Source organism: Anastrepha ludens, chromosome 4 (genome assembly GCF_028408465.1).
Source record: "Anastrepha ludens isolate Willacy chromosome 4, idAnaLude1.1, whole genome shotgun sequence".
Classification (NCBI taxonomy): domain Eukaryota; kingdom Metazoa; phylum Arthropoda; class Insecta; order Diptera; family Tephritidae; genus Anastrepha; species Anastrepha ludens.
The window spans coordinates 115,767,275-115,793,649 of record NC_071500.1 but is presented as its reverse complement, the minus strand read 5'-3'; the positions used below and the strand labels follow the sequence as shown (position 1 = coordinate 115,793,649).

At 36.3% G+C, this 26,375-nt stretch overlaps 2 protein-coding genes across 11 annotated transcripts in view; one reads left to right on the top strand and one right to left on the bottom strand.

Moving 5' to 3' along the window:
- Positions 1-931: 931 nt before the first annotated feature.
- Positions 932-1,816, bottom strand: LOC128862321 (ninjurin-B). The gene is made up of 3 exons (XM_054100880.1): positions 1,445-1,816; positions 1,204-1,358; positions 932-1,142 (listed from the first exon to the last, which is right to left on the bottom strand). The coding sequence occupies exons 1-3, from the start codon at positions 1,731-1,733 to the stop codon at positions 1,011-1,013; spliced, it is 576 nt and encodes a 191-aa protein (XP_053956855.1). The 5' UTR covers positions 1,734-1,816; the 3' UTR covers positions 932-1,010.
- Positions 1,817-6,486: 4,670 nt separating this feature from the next.
- LOC128860733 (long-chain-fatty-acid--CoA ligase 5) overlaps positions 6,487-26,375 on the top strand; it is a 32,161-nt gene continuing 12,272 nt past the window's right edge. For 2 of the 10 annotated variants that reach the window (XM_054098447.1, XM_054098440.1), the window contains exon 1: positions 24,201-24,279. Coding sequence is in view for 4 of the 10 variants with exons in the window: in XM_054098437.1 (XP_053954412.1) it covers positions 16,259-16,334; positions 21,064-21,218 (231 nt within the window). In the remaining 6 variants the exon portion in view is untranslated. Of the gene's footprint in view, positions 6,698-7,188; positions 7,494-15,969; positions 16,335-21,063; positions 21,219-24,200; positions 24,349-26,375 lie in introns of those variants that run through there. The other 8 variants (XM_054098446.1, XM_054098443.1, XM_054098437.1 and 5 more) reach the window with 7 other exon arrangements.

Genomic DNA, 26,375 nt, shown 5'->3' with positions numbered 1-26,375 from the left:
GGAGTTCGGTCGGTATGTCGTGAGTAACTTTAGTAATGTTGACTTCCAACGCCTCAATCGTAGCTGATTTATCTACAATGCATTTAGACTTTACATACTTCCACATGTAAAAGCCGAAGGTGTAATATCACAAGATCTTGGTGGCCAATCTGCTGGGCCGAGACGAGCGATAAATTGCTCACCGAAACGACGATCGACGACGCAGTAAATCCATTGTTTCAGAGGCTGTGTGGCAAGTAGCGCCGTCGTGTTGGAACCAAATGTGGAGATCACTTGCATGTCGTTTCCACGACAGTCTGTTCTGCGTTATCGAAACGACCCGGATTTATATCCGGCCAAGGACTGTCACTCCAGCAGCATATGTAAGTATGGGGGATGTTCATGCTACTACAACAACAACAATCACTTGCATGAAAAAGACGTTTATTATCGTGCGATAGCGTTCGCCATAAAGTGTCAGATAGGCGCAAGCCTCCCTTTGAATAAATATGGGCTGATGAATCCTCCAGCCATAGGCCGCACCAAATGATTGTTTTCAATGGATGTAGTGGCTGTTCTTCAGCCCAACTATGGCAATTTTGCTTATTGACGTAGCCATTAAACCAAAAATGGGCCTCATCGCTGAACGGTTATGTGCACCATAAGTTCGCCTGAGCGCGCGATGAACACTTTTCACAGAGCGTCGATTTTCTTAACACAATTGTACGACTTGCAAACGTTGTTGAGGCGTAGGTCCTTCCGAGACGAAATGCCAAGGAATACTGAGAAAAATTCTGTATTTAGTTTGACAGTAGGCACGCGTGATCTGTCAAATAAACCCTATAGGAAAAAGCACCTACAATCTGATCACCATTGTGTACTTAAGAATACGTGTATTAAAATGCCTGCATATTTATATATAATATTTTATAATTAGTTCATATTGCTTTTTTATTGTTTTAGTAGACAAGCTCAATTTACGATATTCAGTTGAATCATTTGTGTAGTATTTCGGTTGCATGCTCTGTTGTCTATGCCTTTTCCGCGTTTTCAGTTGTGGTGAATGCGGCTAGCAGAACATTCACTACGGTAATAACGAATACACCACAGACCAGGAATTCTTTTGTATAAACATATCGCCGATCATTTCTCTTCAAGTGACGCTGTGGGGAGCTTTGTTTAGAAATATGTTGACTTTCAGGAAGGGAAAATTTGTGTGCGTACCTTGAAAATTAGCGCAATACCGACGACCACTTGCAGCACCAAAGACAGCCCCACTAGACCCAGACTCATGTAATAGCTCCGTGCTTTATCGTTATACGTAAGCAGAAACCGCAGCTGATTAGCATTAGCCGACAAAAGTGCAATGTCCATTAAACCTAAAATTTGTTATTATTACAAAAAATGTTGATTTAGACTTCCAGCTAACTATAATTTCAATTTTATGGGATTTGTTCTTACGCACCTTCCGCCAAATTCTTATTTCCTGCATAATTGAAACTGTCGACTCGAACTAACTCTGCTTTATTGAGGCTTGTAGTATGCTCGTGAGCCTCAGTAACGATATCTGAGTCGACAACATGGGTTCCATCGACCCCATCGGTCCCATCAGCCTCATTAGCTTTATCGTTCACGTTATCCTCCAACGCTGGGTTTTGCAATTGTGACTTCTCGGAAATGTTTTCGTTTGCGCCAGGCAATTGTATCACTTCGATAGTTGTTTCGGGCTTATCCATGTATTTTATATTATTCATTTTTAATCTGATTCATAAAAAAAATTATTTATGTCTGACTTTATTTAATTAAAGTGTACTTATTTACGATCTAAATGTTAGCACTTCCTTTGTAGACTGTTGAGTAATTTATGAGTCTTTCCCTTCATTTGAAGAACTTGCGGTTCTTTTCTTGCATTTCATGAATATGTATGGGCACATATACATAGATATGCAACTTGGTGTTTTGCGGTTTTGAGTTGGGCGATAACGCCTGTTATAATTTCACATCGCCTAAAATTATGCAATCACTTATCACAGTATGCTGCGGGATGGATTTGGATTTTCCTTACTGCTTAGCACGCCAATTCAAAAACAATAATAAACAAAAAACAATTTGAAAAATAGTCTGTATAAAATAATGTCACACGTCAAAATTTAATTTTAAAATAATAATATTTTATAACTGTAATGTACCTGAATAGTTTTAATAAAGCAACTTTTATCGTCTTAGCACTTTTTTCTGTAACCCACTAACTAAAAATCCAAAAAAATGCTAAATTTTTCAATGGCAAATCAGAATTTATTGACCGCACATCAAAACCCCGTAAAGTTACAAAAGTTTTTTTTGTCGAAAAGTCCACAGATACAATTATGTTAAGTATGTGCAATATTCATATGTGTAACACATGGGCTGAAAAGTCCCGCGGCTAACACATAGGTAAGACTAGGTTTATTGCATTCGCCTCTTTTTCAGTTAGTACTAACCTTAAAAAGACAGCTGCTCACTTTTGTTATTTTAAAAACAATGGATCAAAAATAATTTCGTGCTTTCATTTTACATTGCTTCTTGATGGGGAAAAATACCGTTCAGGCAAAGCAATGGCTTCAAATGTGTTATGGGGACTTCGCTCCATCAGAAACAACAATAAAACGATTGTTTGCTGTATTCAAACGTGACCGTGGTCGTAGAGACACCGATGATGCCCAACGCAGTGCACGTCCAAATGAGGCGACAACACCAGAAAACATCAACAAAATCCACAAAATCGTTTTGAATGATCGAAAAGTGAAGTTGCGTGAGTTAGTTGACATCGTAAAGATGTCAAAAGAACGTCTTAGCTTTATATTGCATGAGCATTTGACCATGAGAAAGTTCTGTTCAAAATGGGTGGCGCGTTTGCTGACTGTTGACCAAAAACAAGAACGTGTTGATAATGGCAAAACAACGTCAAACTACATGAATCGAACTTCGAATAGCTCCCACATCCACCGCATTCGCCAGATTAGGCTCCCAGCGACTACTGGCTGCTCGCGAACCTTAAAAAATTCTCGCCGGTAAGAAATTTCGCTCAAATGAAGAGGTTATCACTGAAACTGAGTCCTATTTTGAGGCAAAAGATAAATCGTTCTACAAAAGTGGTATTGAAATGTTAGAGCGGCGCTGGAATTATTGCGTTGTTCTTGATTGAAATTACGGTGATGAATAAAGCTAATTTTGAACAAAAAAAAAAAACGTGTTTTCTTTGTTAGGTCCGGGACTTTTTAGCCCATGTGTTATATATATTTATACTTGTACACCGAAATGTTGCGAAGTATTTTTATGCTTTAAGATAATCGCAAAAGTATTCAAAGAAATAAGTTTTTGTTTAAGGATTTTTTGCTTCATTAACATCTTTTTAATGAAATACATACTTTTACAGATAAGATGAATTTCTCAATGTGACTTAAGTGGAAGTACTGAATACTCTTTTTTAACCGGACACAAGTGCAAATGAAGTCGAACCACGCAATTTTTATAGACTTTTCTGATTGCTGGAAGATTTTTTTTTTTAATATCGCAGCGAATGACGCGTGTATCCCCCGCATTGACTCAGCGTTTCTGGTATGGCCGTAGTGTAGTTGTGCTGTTGTTTGGGGCAAGGGTTGTTGCGAAGGTGCTGGTGCTCAGTACCATATTCTTGTGACTGTAGATTGAATTAATATTTTTATGTAGTGCTTTTGGCCACCGGCTGCGAGATGACCTACGAAGGCACGATGAGCAAGTCAAAAGAATGAGAAAGAAAAAGTAATGCAATGTTTAGTGCTATCTATTTATTTGTTAAGCTGATATATAAATAATTTGTGCGGATGCATGAATATGAGTTTAACTTATGCATTATGTGGCGTGATAGCTGGATAGACTCTGTCAAGCCAATCCTCCATCGGCTGCTCTTCAAGAATAAGCGGCAAACTGATTCTCTGATGTGATTCGTGAGACCCGCCTAATAGGCCAAACTGTAAGAGGAAACTCAACGATTGTATGATTTGATCGTTGCAGTAGTTTTGAAACGGGGTATAACTATTTTTCGTCAGGGCTGGCCTAAACAAAAGTCTTAATAAAAATCGAACCCAAATTTACATATATTTTAGATACCTTCTGATGATCCATCAAATTTTTAAAAGGTTCCCGAATAATTTTTCTAACAAAACACAATTTCAGAATTTGTGAACCAGAATTTATATTGGTCTCAGAAAGCATATATGTATATATATTTATAAATATATATATATTAGGCCGGATCGATTTGTGGGGAGGCAAAAAAATCGCTCATTGCTCTGTGAAAATCATATTCTAGGGATCAAAATAAGAAACTTTGCCGAAGGAACCATACCTCTAAAACGAATTCTGATGCCCCCCAATTTGGGTCGAACTTTTTAGTTTCTTTTGTGGGGAGGCAAATAATCGCCCATTGCTCTGTGAAAATTATATTCTAGGGATCAAAATAAGAAACTTTGCCGATGGAACCATACCTCTAAAACGAATTCTGATGTCCCCCAATTTGGGTCGAACTTTTTAGTTTCTTTTCTCATGTAAAGGCCAAAAATGGTGATATTTTGAAATTATTGTATGAGGAACCCCCCAGGGGAGTTCCAGGGGTCATACATTTGGTCTCGATTGGAGCACTCTAAATGGGTCAAAGTGGGATTTTTCGTTCGACCCAAATTGGGGGACATCAGAATTCGTTTTAGAGGTATGGTTCCTTGGGCAAAGTTTCTTATTTTGATCCCTAGAATACGATTTTTACAGAGCAAAGAGCGATTTTTAAATCGACCCGCCCTAATATATATATAGTTGGCGCGTACACCCTTTTTGGGTGTTTGGCTGAGCTTTTCCTCCTATTTGTGGTGTGCGTCTTGATGTTGTTCCACAAATGGAGGGACCTACAGTTTCAAGCCGACTCCGAACGGCAGATATTTGTATGAGGAGCTTTTTTATGGCAGAAATACACTCGGAGGTTTGCCATTGCCTGCCGAGGGGCAACCGCTATTAGAAAAATGTTTTTCAGAAAGCATAACCAACTCGAAATATCCACCGTTCGGAGGCAGCATGAAACTGTCATAGAAGGGTGGTAACTCAGTTGTTGTTGTTGCAGCAGCATAAACATTCCCCATACATGCACCGTTAATTCTGTTGGAGTGGAAGTCCTTGGCCGGATATAAATTCGGGTCGTTTCGATAACGTAGAACCGACTGTCGAGGGAACGATGGTAACTCAGTCCAAGCTGCTGCTGCATTCTTCCCAAGAAGCGGTAATTTAGATATCAGTCAGCTGTTATAATGATTGTTTTGCAAATATACCAGAGATGTATAATAAGTTTGAAAAAACCTACAAAATATCAATTTTATGCCCGCACATCCGCTTAACATGCACATTTATATACATATGTACATACGTATTGTTCATGCACTAGGGTGGGCGCTATTTGAGGTTACCCAAAACACTACTAAATATGAAATGTTAAGCCAGTCGGATTAAATTTAGAGCTTCCGACTTGAGCCTGAAGTGCGAACAATTAGTATTTTTCTAATTAGTACTTTTCTAGATCAAATAATGGAAAAAATAGTTACGGCTATTCTTCGCTTTCATTTCAGTCAATGCGTGAGATCTATACGTTTTCAGATCTGTTTCAGATCAGCGTCGCTATAAGTACAGCCGCATGCAAATGCTTCCCTAGGGTGGGCTAAAATAAGAATAAAAAATTTAAGAATAATAATAATAATAAAAATAAAGATAAAATAAGAAAAAAAATCTGATCAGGATGTTTTTCAAAAATTGCCAACAAAAATTTGGCTTTCCAAAAAGCATTTTTCAAATTTGAGGCTCTAGTCGCAGCCTCTAAATCTTCTCCAATTGGCTTAAAATTTCCCTTATAGTAGTTTTTCCTGATTAGGGTATTTTGCAAAAAAATTTTGTTGGTAAAATTTAACTTTCCAAAAAACATTTTTCAAATTTGAGGCTCTAGTCGCAACCCCTAAACCTTCTCCAATTGGCTTAAAATTTCATTTATATTAGTTTTTCTGGATAATATTAGGACTCCAGTTCCGGGGTTTCTCGCAAAAAGGAATATCCTATATATTATGACCACCCTAATGCACGCATATGTGTAATATGTGTAAAAACAATGAAATGCCTTGTCGCGTACTTTATTTCTTATTTCAAATTTAATGGCGTAATAATAATCCGCAATTATTAAAAAAGCTAAATTCACTGTATTAAATCGCCAGCAGAAAAATTGTTTTTTTTTTTTCGTTATTTTGCAACTTTGATTGTAACGCAGTTGCTACTTTTATGCATGTCCATTACATATCTCGCATGTACGTATGTATATGTATTTATACTTCTATCTGTTCGTGCTCTGCTTCTTCGGTTATCTTGAACCAACCCTGGTAGTCGCTGGTCGCTGCCATTTCTCGTTGCTGCTGTCAATAATCGCTAACTTTATGCTGTCCCGAAGCCCGTCGAGGTTAGTACGAATCTGACATTTAAGTATACCCGACGTTTTTTGTACCGCTAAGACCGGCAGTTTGTTACAATCGATTTTTTGTGTGCTTTTCCGGTTGAAAATAGTGGATGCGTGTGTATGTGTGCATATCAAGTTTATGTATTTGCCTGCCTTGAATATCTTTTTAGACTAAGAAGATTCGAATAGTTAGTGCGCCTAAAATATCACATCTGTCCAAGCGTAAGCAACGCAGAAGTTATAAGCGGCATAACGATTTTTCAACATTAGGCGGGCCACAAACACGCAACAAATCATAATAAACGGTTGAAATTCCAACAGATCGACTGTGTGTGGCGTTTCTTGCGACAGATTGAAAGTTGACAAAAATTTTAGTTTTTCTTGCAATCGGTTGGAATGTGGCGAAGTTGACGATTTCTTGTGTGATTTCGAAGTGTATACCTGAGCGGAAGCGGGCAAAATTCATAATACATAAATACCATTCTTGGCAATTGTTTGCTTTCCACGTTCGATGCTTATTCGGCGGCGAAAAGAGTGAAATGAAAATCGTCAACCGATCCAGAGTGTGTGGCAAACGAGCTTCAATCGATTGCTAAGCTTTGTTGCGTGTTTGTGGCCCGCTTTAATAAGGACCCCATCAATGCGTTTAGTTTGTCTCTGTTTGTGAACTTTTCATAAGCATTTCTTTGTTGTTGCACACTGTCATATTGCAGTGAGACTGCACTGCAGTATAAAAAGTGTATTTAGCGGCAGCAAAAGACTCGCACGTGCCTTTTAAGACTGCGAATTACATACATAAAGGCATTTCTCAAAGAGCAACGGATCTGCGACATAAAAACTGGGAGACTTTTCATTATTATTTTGTGAAAATTAAGAAACAGGTTTATTCAACAAACAAAAAAAGAAAAACAAACAAAAGTTTCTGGGCAGAAGTCAATTCAAATAAAAGCTTTAATAGTTACAAAATGTGGAAAAATCGATAATTTTCCACAGCCAACGTTAACAATACCTTGCAGCAGTAAGTATGAAAAACCAAATGTAATGACATAGCAGCGGGTGGAGATTTATTTTAATAGCACAGTGTATGTGTAATAGTATTTATATTATATATAAGTGAATGTCATATAATGCAAATTTAGTTCATGTGGAAGTAATATGGAAATTCTACTCTGGCCACAGCTATGCATTTTTTATTTACCTCTGCATACGCGCGAGAAAAATCCAAAAAAATGTCTCTATTTCTGTCAAAGTTTAGGTTCAGTTGCAATTTGAATCAACATTTTTGCTGCCTAATATTTCTGAGACAGGAAGTCTGAAATTTTGCCAAAAATGCCGCGGGTGTAAGTGATTTTTGAAATCGATTCTCAATTTCAAAGAACTCGGTAACTGGTTGGTGTGGAATCAATGAACGTTTCATAAGCTGTTGTAGTGGTGACCGCTTTAGAATCACGCTTCAATGGGATCGACTATGTGCTTTTTAGCCAGGGCCGGATTATCCATAATGCAGTGTATATGCAACTGCCTAGGGGCGCCGTATAAGCTAGGGATAAATTTGAAAATGTCTCATTGAATCCAAGTGTAATTTGAAGAGTTGAGTCCTCAATGGCAAACTAATTTCTTTTTTCATATTACAATGTCATATTGCAAATTACCAATTTTTTTGCGGCTATTTTCACGTCAACGCAGCGGACGACGGTACGGTAAGCAAAAGCAAAGCAGTTTTTTAAGGCAATCGCTTCAATATTGGAAATCCAGAAGAACTGGTAACACGTATTAATCTGCTCATGGGCACGTCACTTTTACAAGGTTGGCAGTAGGGCAAGTACACAGGTTCGCAGGACAAAGAGCGTTCTGGGAATCCCACAGTTTTTGTATCACAAATAAGTGTTTCGAAACACCTGATAAAATATAGCGTAATTAAGAATATAATTACCTTTAGGATAGAAAAAATGTGTTTTAAGTAGTGAGAAAAGGGTAGAGCAGTCTTGAGCTGGTTGATCCGGTCCTGTTTGCAGTTCTTGCAATCATCAACATATTGGTGATGTAAAATGTTCTCAATGTTTTCCGCTCGATGTCTTTGGTGAACCATATTTCACGATTGATACTATGAGAGTTTGCCAAATTTATTTCTGGTCTCGGGCGCTTGTATTGTTGTCCGGCGCTAGCCAACATTTCCATTCGACAGTTCGACATATTTTACCAAAAACATACAAAGGATGTTTTGATGTGTCAGCCATATTAGTGTTGCTTACAGGGTTTGAAAAATTCATCGCGGTGAAAATCCATCTTCGAGCGAATACTTTACACAATTTTCGACGTGACGTTATATGGAGAGCAGTCATCATCCTTTAGCACAAGAAAACTTGATTTAAGGAATTTTCTCGTGGTCGCAGTTTGCTCACCAACGAATTCTTGGAAGGTCGTCCAACATCAGTTGTTGTTGCTAGAAAATATCGATGTTTGCGGGAAATGATTGAGCAAGATTGAGGCATTCTTGGCCATTAGTGGGACGAGCATCAATAAGATTTTGTAAAAAAGTATATTCACGTTGGACCCCACACAATTTAAGAAACGTCCTGAAAAACGCAACTGGGCAAAGTGCAGCAAAAATTTGAGAATATTTTGGAAAAAAAAACGCAAATCCCAATTTTTCATTGTTAGGCTAGAAATATAAAGAGTGATTTAAATAAAGGTGGAATTGCGCTTCAAAACAAATATTTAACATTTTGCGGTTAACCTAAAAAAAATGTGCCTTTTATGATCGGAGCATAGCATCGAATGCGTCAGTAAAACGGTGGAAATCGTCGAGTCGCATCGACATGTGAGCACTTTTTCCATTTTCCAGGAATTGAAGATTAGTCGGAAAACTGCTTGGAATCATTTGCATAAGAATAATTATAGCTATGTCAATTCTGCGTCAAAATATAACGAAAAACTTTGGGAATTTTTTATTTCTCCTTGTGAAAAAGCTGCTTACTTAATGGAAAATGGATTTCAACTATTTTCTGAGGCCATCGGGCAGGTTCTGTGCTTCCCTTTCGAGTGAATTTCATTGACATTTTTTGCCAATTGCATGAAATTCACTCAGAAGCGAATTATATAACCTGCCCGTAAACCATTATTTGTATACTCCAAAAATGCGGAGACGCTAGACGAACTTGAAGACAATATAAAGTTTTTGCGATGCCTATTGTAAAAATAATTATAGATACTCCAAAATAAATTAATTGACCAACTTAGAAGCGAATATGTATGTATAGATGTGCAGGACTTGCTCAAAAGCAGGGACAGGTGCAAGTAATAAAAATGCCGAGTGTGTGGTGGTGTTTTAATTGAATAACGAACCAGAAGCTATTCAGGCGAGTCCACGTGTCGCAAATCAATAAAACAGCACAAATAAAACGAAGGCACATTGCAGCCGCCATCAGAAGTTATTTAACATTTAAATGTTTACGCTTCAATGCTTTTAACTATGCTAACATATTTTGAAAGCTAAATACTATGAAATTTAAAATTTTCCATTGAAGTAGCAGTAATGATGGGTTTTTGCATTGAATTTGATAAATTTTCAAAACACAAACAAAATTGAAGAATTTTAAAAGCTCGGATACATAGCCAGACTAGAGATTTATATCTTTCATACTAATCTGTTTACATTATATTGGACAGTAAGGCAGCCTTAGAAGCTCTGCCTTACATAATTACCTGAAACTGATGGAAGATCGCCTTAATGGACCTTAATTGACCCTTAATGACAAATTAGATAGAGTGCCAGGTCATGACGACCATTAAGCCAATGAGCTAGCAGAACTATGTACGAGGTGTGTTCAAAAAGTATCGCGTATTTTGAATTTTCGCAGGTTAAGTATATTCGAATCTCGATTTTTTTGTGGCGACATGTTGGTACTCATGTCTCTCATTCATGCCAACGAGTTCGGCCATTTGGAACGTTCAGTTAATTGTTGACAGCTGCTTTGCTTGCACGTGTTTCGGATCGTCTTCGATTTTTACCAATTCAAAAAGATGGAGAAATAGAACCTGTATCAAATTTTATGTGAAAAACGAAATTAAGTGCGCGGATGCATTCCGAATGTTGACTGAGTCGTACGGAGAAGCTACTTTGGACCAAAGCAACGTTTATCGGTGGTACAAAATGTTCTCAGAAGGCCGAGAAGATGTGAACGACGAAAAGCGTCGCCGAAAGCCGGACGTCCGAGCACTTCAACAACAGACGAAAAAATTTATGAAGTGAAGAAAATTAGAGAAGTTGCTGAGGACCTAGACATATCGATTGGCGGGTCGCCGCAAATTTCGTACCAAAACTGCTCAATTTCGACCAAAAGCAGCAGCGCATGAACACTGCTAATGAGATGTTGGACTCTGTCCGCGACGACCCAAATTTGCTCCAGAGCACAGTGCGGCCGATTCCCAAAAAGCTGGCCAAAAGGTAAAAAAAAAGTTTCTAGATAGAGTTTTTTTGTCTTTGGGTTGGCTACAGTAATGCCTTGAGTAGTGAAAACCGTTCATAGCAACGTCCTGTACCCTAAGTATCCTCTGTATTTTCAGTCGCAACGTGGCCTTCGTTTGAGCATCGTATTACTGTCGATGAATAGTGAAAGTTGTACACATTTGAAAGATTTTGTAATGGAGTAAATTGAACAAAACCAAATGGAATCATCTTCGGAAGGTTAGTAAAATACGAGAAATCTTTAGTACATATCAATACCTCGACACAAAATTTTTAGCTGCAGCAATACGTAGATACATTTTTTGCAATTTTTTTTATAAAATTTGAGTTTTCAAACTGTATAGTAATACAACGCCGTCATATGCTGCTTTGAAACCTATTAAAGGTTACTCAAAAAAGTAATGGTTACTGAATAAAACAAGATTCAGCTGCTATCACTTGCTAATCAGCGACCCCGAAAACATATAAATTTACATGCATCTTGATTATGTTCTAGAATATACGCTATTTCACGTGAGGGGGTGGCCAATAGGGGTGGAAGGGGGTGGATTTTTAAAATTTTAAGATCAAATTCGTAATCAGCGACCCCGACAACCCCCGAGTAAGAAATTTTGAATCAATTACTTAATTTTTTGAGTTTTGGCCAGCTTTTCGGGAATCGGCCGCACAGTGCAGAGGTATAACTGGTGACGAATCGTGGGTTTATGGTTATGACGTGGAAACAAAAGCTCAATCATCTCAATGGAAGCTGCCGCACGAATCAAGACCGAAAAAAGCGCGCCAAGTGTGGTCGAATGTAAAAGTTTTGCTTACCGTTTTCTTCGATTGCAGGGTCGTTGTGCATCGAGAGCTCTTGCCATACGGTAAAACGGTCAATAAGTAATGTTACGTGCAAGTTATGCGCAATTTGTGCGAAGCAATCCGCCAGAAACGCCCGGATTTGTGGAAGAACAAAAATTGGTTCACAATAACGCCCCTGCTCACACATCGTTGCTTGTGCGCGACTTTTTGGCCAAAAACAACACACTAATGATGCCACAGCCACCGTATTCCCCAGATCTGGCCCCTGTGACTTTTTCTTGTTCCCGAGACTGAAAAGGCCAATGAAAGGACGACGCTACGCTACTATTGACGAGATAAAGACGGCATCGAAGGAGGAGCTGAACAAGATAAAAAAATGATTTTTTGAAGTGCTTCGAAGATTGGAAAAAACGTTGGCACAAGTGCATAATATCTCATGGGGATTACTTTGAAGGGGACAAAATTGATATTAATGAATAAATAAATCATTTTGGAAAAAAAACAAAATTCGCGATACTTTTTGAACGCACTTCGTATGTGGCAAAATGTGGTTATAAATATTTACATATATAATTGGCTATTACACCCTTTTTGGGTGTTTGGCCGAGCTCCTCCTGCTATATACATATATTATATTCCTGACCCTTTCTCTGGGTTTATCATAACACATGCAAGTTAGGTCACTTGCGTTTGGTAAGTTAAAAGGTTTAACAGATTGTAATGAAAGGCCCAGTACAAACGACAGACAGAACAGTTTATCAAATAATGTACCAAATTGAATCCCTAAGAAGGCGGAGAGTAGATACAAATCTTCACTAGGTATCAGTAAAGTGAATCTCTCAGACACAAGTGTGGGGTTTTTATTTGCCAGACGATGGAACACGGGACGCGGTCTCTGTGCACGCTTGACCTTTAAATGGCCATCAACTTACATTTATCAAGAACCTTCTCATATAATGCGAAAGGACAAGCACAATAGACCACGTTAGAGGTCGCCTTTTAATATGGACCTGTAATAATAACAGCCAACTTGCGTACATATGTATGTGTGTATATATCATGCTGACCAGTATTTAACAGAATTTAGTATTCGTGACCTAAGTGTGTCGTTAATTGACTGTAAAAGACATCCCATATGCCGACATTCTGGCGACTGGCCTAAGAACAGGTGCCATCATTCTCTGGCGTGACATTTACATTTTAAATTCTTTAACTGTATAGAAAGTTTTCGAATAAAACGCACAGGTGTGGAAAAATACATTTTGTACGCATTTATTAAGTCAAAGGCGTACGCTATTTGCTCTACATATGTATATACATTAAGTGTATATGTGTACGTATGTATGTGTATCATGCGGCTGTTTACAGGTATGTGGATTTTCATGTCAATCTACTGTCATTATAGCGTAGTGAAGGGGTGATATGTTGAAAGTGTCTTACAAAAGTCACTAACAATTTTTTTTTACTTATTTGGTGGTAGTTCTTGGGCAAGAGCAGCAGTTTATGGGGTTATGATTGGATGAATATTCACTATTTCTACAATGGTAAAGTCATGCAAATATTATATTTATTCGTATTAAGTACTACATACATGTGCATATGTATGCGTGTAGGCATGTGGAGTTATTTGTAGGAGTACCTATACATTAATTTAATGCTCATAAATTGTATGTGTGGGTATGTTTACGCGGATACTTCCTTGCGGATGCATGCGTGCAAAGGAGGTCAAAAGGCCACCATTGGGCTGCCTGGCGGCAAAGAGATTAAAGATTTGCGGCAATCGATAATATGTGCATGGCTGCGGAGATGGATGCGCATTGGGGTGGTAGGTTTTTAGTGAGGTTAGAAATTTTTTAAACTATTCAGATAAACATAGTCCATACCATGGAAGATATTAGCTCAAAAATAATAATTTGTATTTATACAAGCTCTTGAAAATTACATTAATTATATTTAGAAAATATTTTAATTTCTTTCTTCTTAAATAATTTTATTTTCTTGTGGTTCATCTAAGGGCATTGAGCATCCAAATTAAGCTTTAGAGCTTTCGAAAATCTTGTGTGTAAAATATTTATTACATTTTGAAGCTTCCGTTCTATAGCACTTTTCAGCGTCATGGTTTTGATTAATCACATATTTATGCGACGTTAAAGGTGAAATATCAGAAATAAGTAACTTCCTAACATATTTTCATTACACATTCAGGAGGGTTTGTGAGAAAAAACTCACTTTCAAATTGAATTTAAATTCAATGTAAAAAGAACTCCATAAATATCCGCTGTCAGTCACCACATTTAAAAGATCCCGTCCAAAATCGAAAATACCGCTCCAGTGTACACGTTTTGAGTCTATTGAAGTCATTAATAAAAATTTACTAGCAGCGTTGCAGACGACACCGGAAAGCGCGGAATCAAATTTCAAATAATGGTAAAGCCATAAAAACAATTTTTAAATATTAAATAAAAATAATTTAATTTAAGACAAATTCGTGGTAAAAGAAGTTGCATATATACGAGTATTTTATAGCTATAAAGGGTATTTCAAAAGTGACGCCTAGGTCTCAGTAGTGAATAATTCCTGGACTGTACTTTTCTTTGTTACGTAGACAGATGTAAGCGCTGAAACAACGCGTTAAAATTATTGAAACTTATTATGAAAATGGTCGATCTTTGTTGAGATCCAGGACAAAACACAACTACAACTATTGCCCGGCCAGTCTACAGACAGACACTAAACGACATTCATCGGGAGACCTTACTATGTTCCTAATCTTCCGACCCACGAGTGCCGTTATCGAAGTACAACCACCACCTATTGCAGAGCTTCAGCCGCCTCGCGAGATCCGCTTAATTTTGACTCAATTACCCTCTGGACATTGTAGTAGGTTAAACTCCAACTTATCAATAATCGATCCAGGCATACGCAATATATGTATGTCCAGCATGAGAAGGCACACCGCTCGACACTAACAACCTATTTCTATGCCTTATCAAATCTACTCATCTAACACCCCTTTCCCTTTGGACCCAATCCGTCGAAACAGCATGTTTTCTGGGCCTACCGTTACATAAGACTACACCGCACTGACAAGGTTTAGTAAGCTGATAGAACAACAACAACAACTTATCGCAAAAGTCGTATTTTTTTGGTGGAAGAAATCGTCAGAATGAGTTGACAGTTCAATGGTTGGTGAACAACTTTCAAGAAACTGACTCTGTCGAGGGTAGAAAAAGTACTGGCAGACCAAAAACGGAACGTCCTGTTGAGAATAGTGCTGCTGTAGCGCAAAATGTTGCTGAATAACCTTCAACATCGATATCTTGACGTGCTCAATAATGAGGCATTCATGAAGCGACTGTTTGGCAGATTATACCTGTAAACGTGTTCATGGCGGACATTTAAATGATGCAATATTTCACATTTAATTGGTAAGAGATGTATTTTAAATAAAAATAGTGAAGCCTAAAAGGATCTCAATTCTTCCATATGTTGAAAGACCCCTTCCAATATATCGCAAATTTTCACAAATTTTATTTAATTTATTTCATTTCCACAGATCTCCTTAATGTACATGAATGTAAATGTGTGCAAAAGGGCAGATATATGAACTCATACAAATAAGCAACTTTTGCATATATAAATAATATATTTTTACCATTGCTATTGTTTTTGAAATGTGCAACGATGCAAAGATAAGTTATTTGTTTAAAATTTCTCATTTTAATTAGAAAAATGGATATATTTTTTTATGCCATAATTTTTTCACAATCAATATTAACTGTTCAAGTAAATAACGGTTGTACAAGGAGGCGCGAAATTTATCATTTATAATATTTGCAAACGACGTCGTACGTCAGTCATATTTCATACTTGTGAACTAGACAGCTGCTGGCGCTGACAAGCATTGTGGCGCATGCAACTTCGATAAGCCTACGATGAACTTCTGCTCCAATTTCTAGTGTCCGCCTTGATCTTTGGACTATTACTGCGATACCCTGCAGTTTATTGCCGTCTCCGAAGTGTAAATTACTAAAAGTCTTTAGTGACAATCAGAGATTTGAACGATGAAATGAGCGAAACTATATTGTAAAAGAATAAATATGCAGATATTTCCAGCAAACTCGTTTATTGTATGTGGATATGTATAAGTATTTGTAGATCATATAAACGCATAATGAAAAATCTTATTGGTGGATGGAACTTAAGTAAATATTTCTTTTTTCAGAATCGACAATTACGTTCTTCTTTTAATAACAAAAGAAACGAGTAAACTACATTCATAAACATACATAAGCGAAATTATAAAATTAAGTAGAATTTCGAATGAACTGAAGGTGTTGCCAGTGCTTAATTACCAAAATACTAATTGAAAGTATAAAAAGCTCTTTCCAATACTCGATTCCAAACAAATTATGTTATTTTAAAGTATTTCGACAATAAATTTCAACAACAAGAGTAACATACAAAATATCAACCGCAGCAAGGCAATAAAAGGATATTCGTAGAATCTTAAGATGTCAGTGATGACGCCGGAAAAATCCATTTTAGCGTACTTTAATCACTTTATAGTGAGCAACTTCTCATACTTGCGTAAGTATACACATCAATATAAGTTTTTAAAATTCAATTTAAAATTAAAACTAAAAAATATTATTTGGAAAGTAAGGCAATATACGTAAAATCGATAGCACGCATAAGTATGTACAGTAGAGCGTATCAGCAAAAAAAAGTCGGCCGTACCCCCCTCATATGAAGTGTTTTTGAAAAACATTAAACAACAAATTTTTGTTTTCTGGCAACCCTAGATGTCGCCCAATTACATTATTCTTCAAATTTTCGGCATTTATTGTCGAATTTTAAAGTGTGAGACATCAATTTTTTTGTCTCAAAGAGGAGGTTTTTCTCAAGAAAGTTCATTGAGCTCATGCTCATGTATGAACAGCCCGGACCATACGATATAAATATAATTGGTCGCCCCGAATATTGAAGTCCTCAATATTATCTGGCATCTCACCCATTGGAATGCGTTGGAAATTTTTTTTAACCTAACAAAACAAAACAAGTTAGAAAATATATTGATCACACTGTTAAACTATAGTTGAAAAATCCAACAGACGTGGTATGGATCATTTCTATATCATTTCGATACGATGAATTCAATGGCTTTAACCGGTCTGCAAAGTAAGAGAATAATAATAAGTGTTTCCTTTGCGAATATTGAGGCGCCTCCATGCTTATAAGGAAAACATATTTTGTTTGACCTAACTTTGCAAAACAAATAACACCAATGAATTAAGCGCACTGATATGATATAGAAATGACCTATCGTCCGTCTGCGGACAAAAAAGTCAAAAAACTATAACAGTGTAATTTTAATTATAGTCTTATACGAAACAAGTCAAAGAGGTGATGAGTGTTGGAACGATTTTCCGTAATACCTTGTCAAATTTGGTTTTGAGACAACACAGACAAGTCAAAGAGAGTTAAAAACAGAGGTTGTATAAACTTACAGAATAAAGCATACAGTTTTGAGTGTAAGCTCCGATATTTCCCGGCCATACTCCAGGACCTTTCTTTCTTCCAAGCAAGGATCTCAATAGTGCATTAAAAGGCAATTCGTTAAAATGAAAAAGACACACAAACCATTGCAACGGTCTCTGTAGATGATATTCCATTTTTGCAACTACGCCGCCTTTGTAGCCAGTGTTGGTAGGAGTTCCATCACAACAAATGGCAACCAAGTCATCCGTACTTATATGTTGTTGTTCTAAATATCTCACGATGCTCCTCTGAATTCCAGTTGCGGAACTTTCAGTGGGCGTGGCATAGCCAAGAAATTTCGAACCGGGCTCTTTTACGATGGTGATATGTTCTTCATTTAACACAACATTCCGGATCACATTTCCCTCTGTTACTCTTTTTAAAATTTTCTCTTTTTTGCCATCGAATGAGATACACTTTACAGAGTCATCACATTTGGCTGCCGCTAATGCTTCTTTGCGGAACTTCACACGTTCCCTAATACTTTGTTTTTGTCGATGATAAGTCCATCAAACAACTCATTAATTTGTGCAAGTGATTCTGCTGATTCCTCCTGTTTGGCTTTTGCAGCAATTGAAATTCTCAAATCTTTTATCAGCATAGTCGGAAGCAATGCACCGAACGAACAGAGGTGTCGCTGCGGTCCAAAGCCGAACAAAAATTACGCAAGGAAATATCCTCAATTGATATATATATTTTTTTCGTTCCGCTCACATTTTCTCAAATTCCTGTTCTTCTTCGCTGTCTGGTAAGTACTCAATAGAGTAAACGTCGCTACGTATAGTGTTTGATGAACAAACTGTCGTCATTTGTTGTATGTCGTTCGTCGACCTCACATCTACATTATCAAGAGTCATTAATCGTCGACCACACTGATCGATGAAACAAGTTTTAGTATCATCTGGAATTTTATTGCAGGCTGTTCAGTTACATAAATTATTTTTTTCAATTCTACGTATTCCACTTGTTTTCATCGTATTTCGATGGATGTTTCACTACGTTATAGTACTTATTCACAACACTATCTAATTTTCTACGCGTGACACTGTTAGATAAAATTGGAATACCTGCACGTTGCCACAAAAGACGCACTTTCCTTAAAATTTCTTGCTTATAAACTCCCAACTTTCTACGCCGATCACTTCTATGACGAAGATATAACCCGAAATTAATAATATCGCATTTAGTTGGCAGTTGGTTTTTTAAATCACAATCAACAAAACGCATTTTTAAAGTTTTTGGAGTTTTTAACACTCACCAAGTAAAATGACAATTGATTATGATGTCAAGGGCAAAACATAAAACAGAAAAAAGTAGATAAACAATAGTCCAGTTAATTTATAAAAAATTAGGTGGAGCATGCCGAAAAATGTATAAAGAAAATAAGGCACCTGATGTATGGCTTTCAACTAAAAACGAAATTGGTTTTATATCGAGTTCTACTGAATTAATTGAAGTACTTTTTTCGCAAAAGATTTACGGTTTTTTACGGCCTTTAATTTGTTATTAGATCGGTACATTAGGTTGGTAGCAACTGAGATATGGTGGGTAGGTACCACAACGGAGCACCTGTGATCAATGAGCTTTTTTAGGAAAAAGCCAGCCCTTGAGACAAACAAATTGGTGTATCACACTTTAAAATCCGACAATAAATGCCGAAGATATGAAGAAAAATGCAATTGGGCGACATCTAGGGTTGCCAGAAAAAAACAATTTTTTTTTTAAATGTTTTTCAAAAACACTTCATATGAGGGCGACTTTGTTTTTTGCCTGTTGGGCGAGACGCTCTAATGTACAGTAGGATCGATAAAAAATATTTTCTTGATGCTGCCTCCAACTTTTTTCGTATAAAAAAAGTTATACTCGTGTTTTACTAAAAAAAAACGGGATAAATATTTTAATTTTTTAATTTTTAAAATTAAAAGACATATTTTTTGGGTGGTTTTTGGGATACCGATAATGAATAGGTAGGTAGGTGAAATGGTTGAAGTGCCAGTCTGACTGCCAAACCCGGACATTTACAGAGAAAGTGCTCAACAGTCTGCTTCTCTGAAAGGTCCCCACAGCTCCTGCAATGGGGTTTAAATGATAAACCTAGCTTTTCCGCACCGGTAAACACTGCTTTATAGTTTGGAAATTGAATGGCGTTTCTAAGTCCTCCGTCTATTATACTGGGGCCAAAGGGTTTTCGAAATAGCACATTAAGAAATGGAGCTCCATTTTTTTTGCAATTTCCTGGGAAATAATTTGTGCAACACTCAGGGGGATGCCGATGACCGGGAGGTCTCTGAGGCAAATTCAGTCCCCTTCAGGCAAGCTCATCAGCAATTTCATTTCCCTCTATGTTCCTATGTCCTGGAACCCCGATAAGGAATAGTGCAAATATTTTTTTTGTAATAAAGCATGGGATAAAAATTAAAAAACAAAAATTATACTCTTCTTTTATTAAAAAAAAACGGGATAAATATTTTAATTTTTAAAATTAAAAAACTATTTTAGGGGTGTTTTCGGGTTCCCTGTAAGGAATAGTTTAAATAATTTTTTTAATGAAGCATAGGATAAAAATAAAAAAAATTAAACATAACACGAGATAAATATTTTAATATTTTATTTAAAGAAAATTGTAAATTTATTTTGGAGTGGCGATAAATAATAGTTTAAATAGTTTGTTTTATACAGCATGGGGTTGAAGTTTCGGAGATTTGTCAATTCAGATTAAAAATATACGGAAAAGTGAATTTTTCTCATGAGAATTCAATAGTAACTTTCAAAGAATGAACATTAAATAATAAAAATTAAAAAAGGACTATAGAACAAATTTCTGGGGTAGCGTCAAGAAAAACATTTCTTTTTTGGGCCAAACTAATGCGCAAGTACACATATAATAGAAAATTTATAACATGAAGGGAGCGCACACATCAATAACTCTGTCAGAGTTGGTTAGGTTTTTAATAGGCAGCTGACTTAGGCCATGTAGGGCCGTTCCGGTGCCACTGGACCACGGGAACCTCAGTGTTTATTTATCATTGGAAAAATTAGGCACTCCTATGAAGAGTAGAATAGGTTTATCCCAACACCGGATATTTTCCTAACAACCTTGCTTTACTCCTAGCTAAGGCTGAACAATTACAGAGGACGTATTCTCCTGTTTCTTCCTCTTGTTCGTCTCTATTTATGACAGTGCTTACCTATCAGCCAATGTCCAGTAACACAGGCCACGACCTTCGAGATGCTCTCTTTGTGAGGTTGAGCAATTCTACTGATATTTTTTTTTATCTATTTGCGGCTAAATTAGCCTGGTTGTAACACAAGTGTTTTCTTCGCTCTATGATCTTTTGGCTTCTTGGAGAATATTATTTTTTATCCTTAATTTGCAAGTGGACGATTAGTACACTTTCTGGCTAGCTCAACGGCCTTGCAATTTCCTTCAATGTCTCTATGGCCTAGAACCCACATAAGACTGACCTTGAAGAGGTTGCAATATCAGTGAGAGCTGCCAGCTGCACTGTTACATTTATTGACAGTTTTCGAGTCTTTTCGAAGTATTTTTTGTGCATAGTGTGATTTGACCAGATCTATTAATTAAGCTGCATTAAAGCAGGCCTTTATTTTTGCTACATTTATCCTTTGTGCAATTACAATATTATGCTGAATGAAAATTTCAGCAAAATTCAGGTTAATTCAGGTTAACATTTTTTACGGTTATATTTGAAGTTTTCAATAAGATTTAAAACTATTGCTTTTGACTTTCTTTAAATAACATTTTGAATTATTCCAGTGGATGAAATCGATGGATATTTGTATTACTTCGGTGGGACGGCCGGCGTTGTCACCTTGACTGGTCTCGCTGCTGCGACGGCCTATTATTTGGCATCACGCCCCATACCGGAAAAGCCGTTAGTGCCTCTGAATAATCAAGCGCCAATTTTGGAGGTGAGTAATGCAGTTTAAGGCCTCCTGCTGTGTTGTGAAAATCACTCTAAAACTGCTCAAACACACACTCATACATCTATTGTAAAATTTCACGCCACTTGTTAGAGCGCAAAAAATGCTCTTCCTTTTGGTCAAACAGAAAGGGAAAGTGATTTTGCTCTGCTATTCTTGAAAATTGTTGTTGTTCTCTGCCAAAGCAAAACGTACATATGCTCCTACATATGCCAAGTAAGACGTCATTAAAAACATCTCTTTTTCAAACTATTCGAAAAAGCACATCACCAAAAAAATGTTGCTTTGGCTGATTATTTCTTCTATCTAATTTTTTCATTACGTTATTGGTATGATGTTTTAAATAACGAGTTTATTTTTTCGAATATAAACGCGTTTATACCTACGTTTATACCGTACCCGTGCGCTTAATAGGGAGCACCTGATGTCACATGATTCGCATGTCTGTGAAATCGCTCTGGTGTAAGGTATATTTGTATGTATATTTTTCTTTTATTTTTGATTTAAGACACAGCGACTTTGCCAAATTACGTCATAAGTGTATAGTGGAACAGTCATGAGATTTGCCGGGACGAATTTTGAGAAGTTGATACTAGGATTAAAAAACACCTTTTACGATACTTTACTCCATTGTACGCATACATAGGCATACTTTCGCAAAGGCTAATACAAATGTAAGATACAAATATAGTTTTCGTAATTATTTTTTATTCAATATAACTGACTGTGGAATTGCCAATGTACTCATACACATCTCCATGTAATGACGAGCCCACTTTGCTGTTTTAATCATAGTCTGCTTGCAGATATGCCTTTATTATCTATGTACATATAGACGTGTCAAACTAACGTTCCGGCGGCGGGCGCTTGTCGGCTAATGAATTCAAAGAAGTATTTAAACATATTTGTAAATATAAAAATAATTATAATAAAAAATTAAAAAAACTTGTGGTTTCTCAAATTATTAGCACAATCGCAATTAAATAATTCTATTTTCTAATATCGCTTTGATCATTTTTCGCACATTTATGGTCTTTGAATAAAAAATATGGAATGCGTGAGTTTTGTTTACAGTTTCTAGAACCATTCAAATAACTTCCGTTGATATTAATCGGCTTTCATTCATTGAAGCTTAATAAACAAATATGCATGTGATTTTATACATTTTCGTAATTTTTTATTTTATGTATCGCCGCAATAATTTTTGGTAGTTTTTTGAAATTTAGCAGCACAGAAAGATGCGCATTCGCACGAACTGGCAAGGCATAATTGAAAAATATCTTCTGGAGAAATTTTATATACAGGGCTTTTCATTGAGGGCTGATTGAAATGCTATAAAACAAGCTGTGTGTGAGTTATTATATTTGATAAAAAGGCCCAAGTACGCCATTGTACCTATATGGAATATGACATCGTTAAATTTTCAATGACTCTGCTGAATTTAAGTTATGTTGACGGCTTGATCGTTTAAAATTGATCTGAGATCTGGTGATTTCAGAAAAGTCACAAGGAAGAGCCTAACTGCGACAAATCACATAATCTTAGTGGCCAAAAAATGTCAGCTCCGCGGGATATACCCACACCCCGAAATTGTTCATAATAAATTTTCAATCGAGTAACTTGTCATTTGGTGATTTGGTAGCTGTGACGGAATAATGAACAACAGATTTGACAGGCGGCCCCCAAAAAACATGCCCGCCAGAGCCTATCAACATCGACTCGTCTCTTTTAAGAAGCCCACCTATAAAATGTTTATACTAATTTGAAAAACTAATACACTCAGAATAAAATTAGTTAAATTAACCCTTTACCGCATGTGAGCCCATCTATGGTACTGCAGTTTTGATTCAATTTTATTTCCTAATTAAGTATTATAAAATACTTCAAGCTATTTTGATCCAAAAAAATGTATATTTGTCAATAATAAACGGAAAAAAATGGCTATGATTTTATGACATTTCAAAATAACCTCATTTTTGTGCAAGTGGTGAAAAAGCAGCATTGCAGCGCGAGTGATTCAAAAAACTATATTGGATTAAAACGTAAGTACTTTTTGACAAAAAAAAATCTTTCTCGACGGCTAATAATTTCTGCGCTTTTCAACTGTTCTCTATACTTAAAACCAGTTTTTATATATGGATCCGAAATAAAAAAAAAAAATCTAAATATAAAACTCTTACCTTATTTTTCTTTTAATATCTCTTCTTGCTAATCAAATAAAGCTATTTCCACAGTGAAACAATTTTCTTTGCCAACGCTTCACTAAATCATGTAGTAAAGGGTTAAGTGGCCTTCAATCCAGTTTGATCAATGCTTTGTTGAAATCTTCGATACAATACATGTACTAGTATGTGTAGATTCTAATAAATGAAAATTAAAATAGTTTCAAAATTTATCGAGATCTCAATGTGGTAGTTTTTTTTTTGTGCCAGAAAATAAATGACAGCGGCAAGTAAAAATAGATTAAAGCCATTTTTCCAATATTCAAATTTATTAGAAAATATCCAAAAATCGATCTGTATGCCCTGCTGATACACTGCCACACAGCCACCATCTGCATGCCAAACCACCTGCACGCCTCCCAGCCCACTCAGCTCATGCGCTGCCAGGTCTGCTTCGCGCTACATGTGCCAAAAAAAACGGCGATCGCGTGAGACAATCCTCTATAGAGAGAAGCGAATATTGGCGATCGTAGAGGAGGAACTTTTGTCTAGTTCTTCACTTCGAAAATTTAGCTAAAACGGCTGATCTACTGAAAATTTGCACGAAGCACCTACACACGTACGCACATACCTATATATATGTACATATATGCATGTGTATATGGATGATTACGTATCTGTGCTTTTTCTCTCTCGCAATGCTTTCTGTGGACTTTTCCTCTAATGCGAGTATTTGCTGCTACGAGACAAATTCGAAAAATGGAATTTTCGAAAATGCAGATGTTGTTCTAAAACAGTTTTAAAATTTTAGTTTGCAGTTAAACGTCGCGTCGATATTTTTAAAGCTGTGCCTTTGAGCAGTGAAGCGGATAAAGTGAGAAATAAAAGTAATTGTGAGCGGAGGTGTCAATAGTGTTGGGAATGATTTTTTTTGTGAATGTGTGGCCAAATAAAAAGTTCGAATCGTTTCAAGAAGTGTCCTCATATAAAATAAACGATCGCTTTATTCGATTTGAATATTAATTAAATAAAATGACAACATCGTGCTTGAGTGTTACGTAAAAGTGACAGAAAATTGCTCAAACATTTGAACAGAAAACTCAAAATTCAATAACAATAAACTAATAAAGTTATATTCAACAATAAATACATTTTGCTGTTTTTATGTAGAAATAAATAGTGTAATTACGAAGAATAGTCGAATGCAGGGGATGGTGTAGTAGCTGTGACAACTAATGCTTTCCCTTAGTTAAAATAAGTGATGCTGCGCTAACAACTACACACTACATACATACATATGGACAAATACTCACTCAATAAAGGGCAAAGGCCTAAGAAGTTAAAACCAAAGAAGATTTTGTTGGTATTTTATTGTTTGACAAAATAACCTGAGCATATTAGATAGAGAAAAAAAAACGACTATAGATCTAATTTTGATTCACTTTTGCTGCTTCTAACACGCATCGTCCCTTGAATAAAATGCCAATTTGACACAACATCAACAAATTCAAATTTAAGTAAAAAAAACGGAAAAGTAAGAGAATAACTTCTGAAGTCCTTGAGAATCCTTCTCGGAAATGATTTTTTGTTCAACCCCCCCCCGCACTCCTCTCTTAAATCAAATTACTTCTCAAACACATCAAAACGTACCAACCAAACTTCATCTGTTATGAATGGAGTTTCTGCTTTTTTTCGGTGTAGCTAGTCAGAAAAGATCAATTAAATAAAAGACTCAACAAGTTTTCAGTTCCACAATTTTATGAATATGGAAAGAAATTTTGAAAATTAAAAAGTAAATCCTTTTTTTCCATTTTTTTTTGGAAAAATTATGTAAATAATTTGACTATCTGGCTTAAAATTTTTTAAACGATACTCCACTTATGCAAATCGGATCAGAATATTTTGACTTATATTAAGACTTAGCGCCTTTTGTTACCGACCTTTTCGATTTTTGCCAGAACATCTATGAAAAAAAGTCAAAATTGTTTTTAAAATCGATTTTCGACGCTTTGAGCAAGAAATTTGAGCGAAATCGAAGACAATGTTGCAGCAACGTGTTGCCTTTAATTTGGAACGGTTGTATAAAAAACCAAAAAACATTGAAAAATAATCACATACAAAAAAATATTATGCATCCCATTTTTCACACAAAATGAAGCGATTTTTTGGTAAAATTTACACAAGAGACTGTTGCGTGCTAAAGATTTTCAAATCACAAATACGTATTTGGCATTTTATGGCATATTTACGTACAACGAGTCATTTATTCTTTTCAGGATAACAAAAATTCTACTTTGAAGGAAGAATTAAAGCACTAATTGAATATGAAAAGTTCGATGCAGTTATTTCTAAAAATTAACTCCACTTGAATCATTATCACCTTCGAACCTGAATGAGATGCCATAAGTTCTTCCGTTGGCATAATCGGCAGTTGATTCAGTGACGCGATTGTCGACCTAAAACCAGTTTTGCAAAACCTTTCTCAAAGTAAGCCATTCAACGTTCTCTAAATTTTAGTTTGACCAGCGATCGTTTAAACTAGAAAAGGTAAAATTTGGATTCTAAGGGTGCGACCAGAGTGAACGCTGATGCCGAGCGGAGCCGAGCCGAGCTTATTGACGCTTATTTTCATGCGAGAAGAAAATTTGTATATAACACAGTGAATGCGAGAATCAGCGCTGAAATTCTGTTTATTCCATGTGTTTTGCTCTTATGTCATTTAATTTTGTTGTTCATTTGTGTTTATAAAATTGCTGTACACGGTAATGGATTCATCTGATGACGAGTATTTTGTGATTAAGGCAATTATTAACACAAAAGAGTTTGGAAAACATCCAATTACACTAAAAAGGAATGAATTTTGTGAATTTCATCATTTATATAATGATTTAAGAAAATATCCAGCTAAATTTCAACAATATACTCTTGCTTTTTGCATCATGATAATGCACCGTCTCACACTGCACTCGTTATTCGTGACCAT

Bases quoted from the DNA above. Each gene is read 5' to 3' on its own strand.
- LOC128862321 (XM_054100880.1), bottom strand. From the start codon at position 1,733: ATGAATAATATAAAATACATGGATAAGCCCGAAACAACTATCGAAGTG. The intron at 1,359-1,444 runs GTGCGTAAGAAC...AACAAATTTTAG, and splicing joins AAATAAGAATTTGGCGGAAG to GTTTAATGGACATTGCACTT. The intron at 1,143-1,203 runs GTACGCACACAA...AGCTCCCCACAG, and splicing joins GTATTGCGCTAATTTTCAAG to CGTCACTTGAAGAGAAATGA.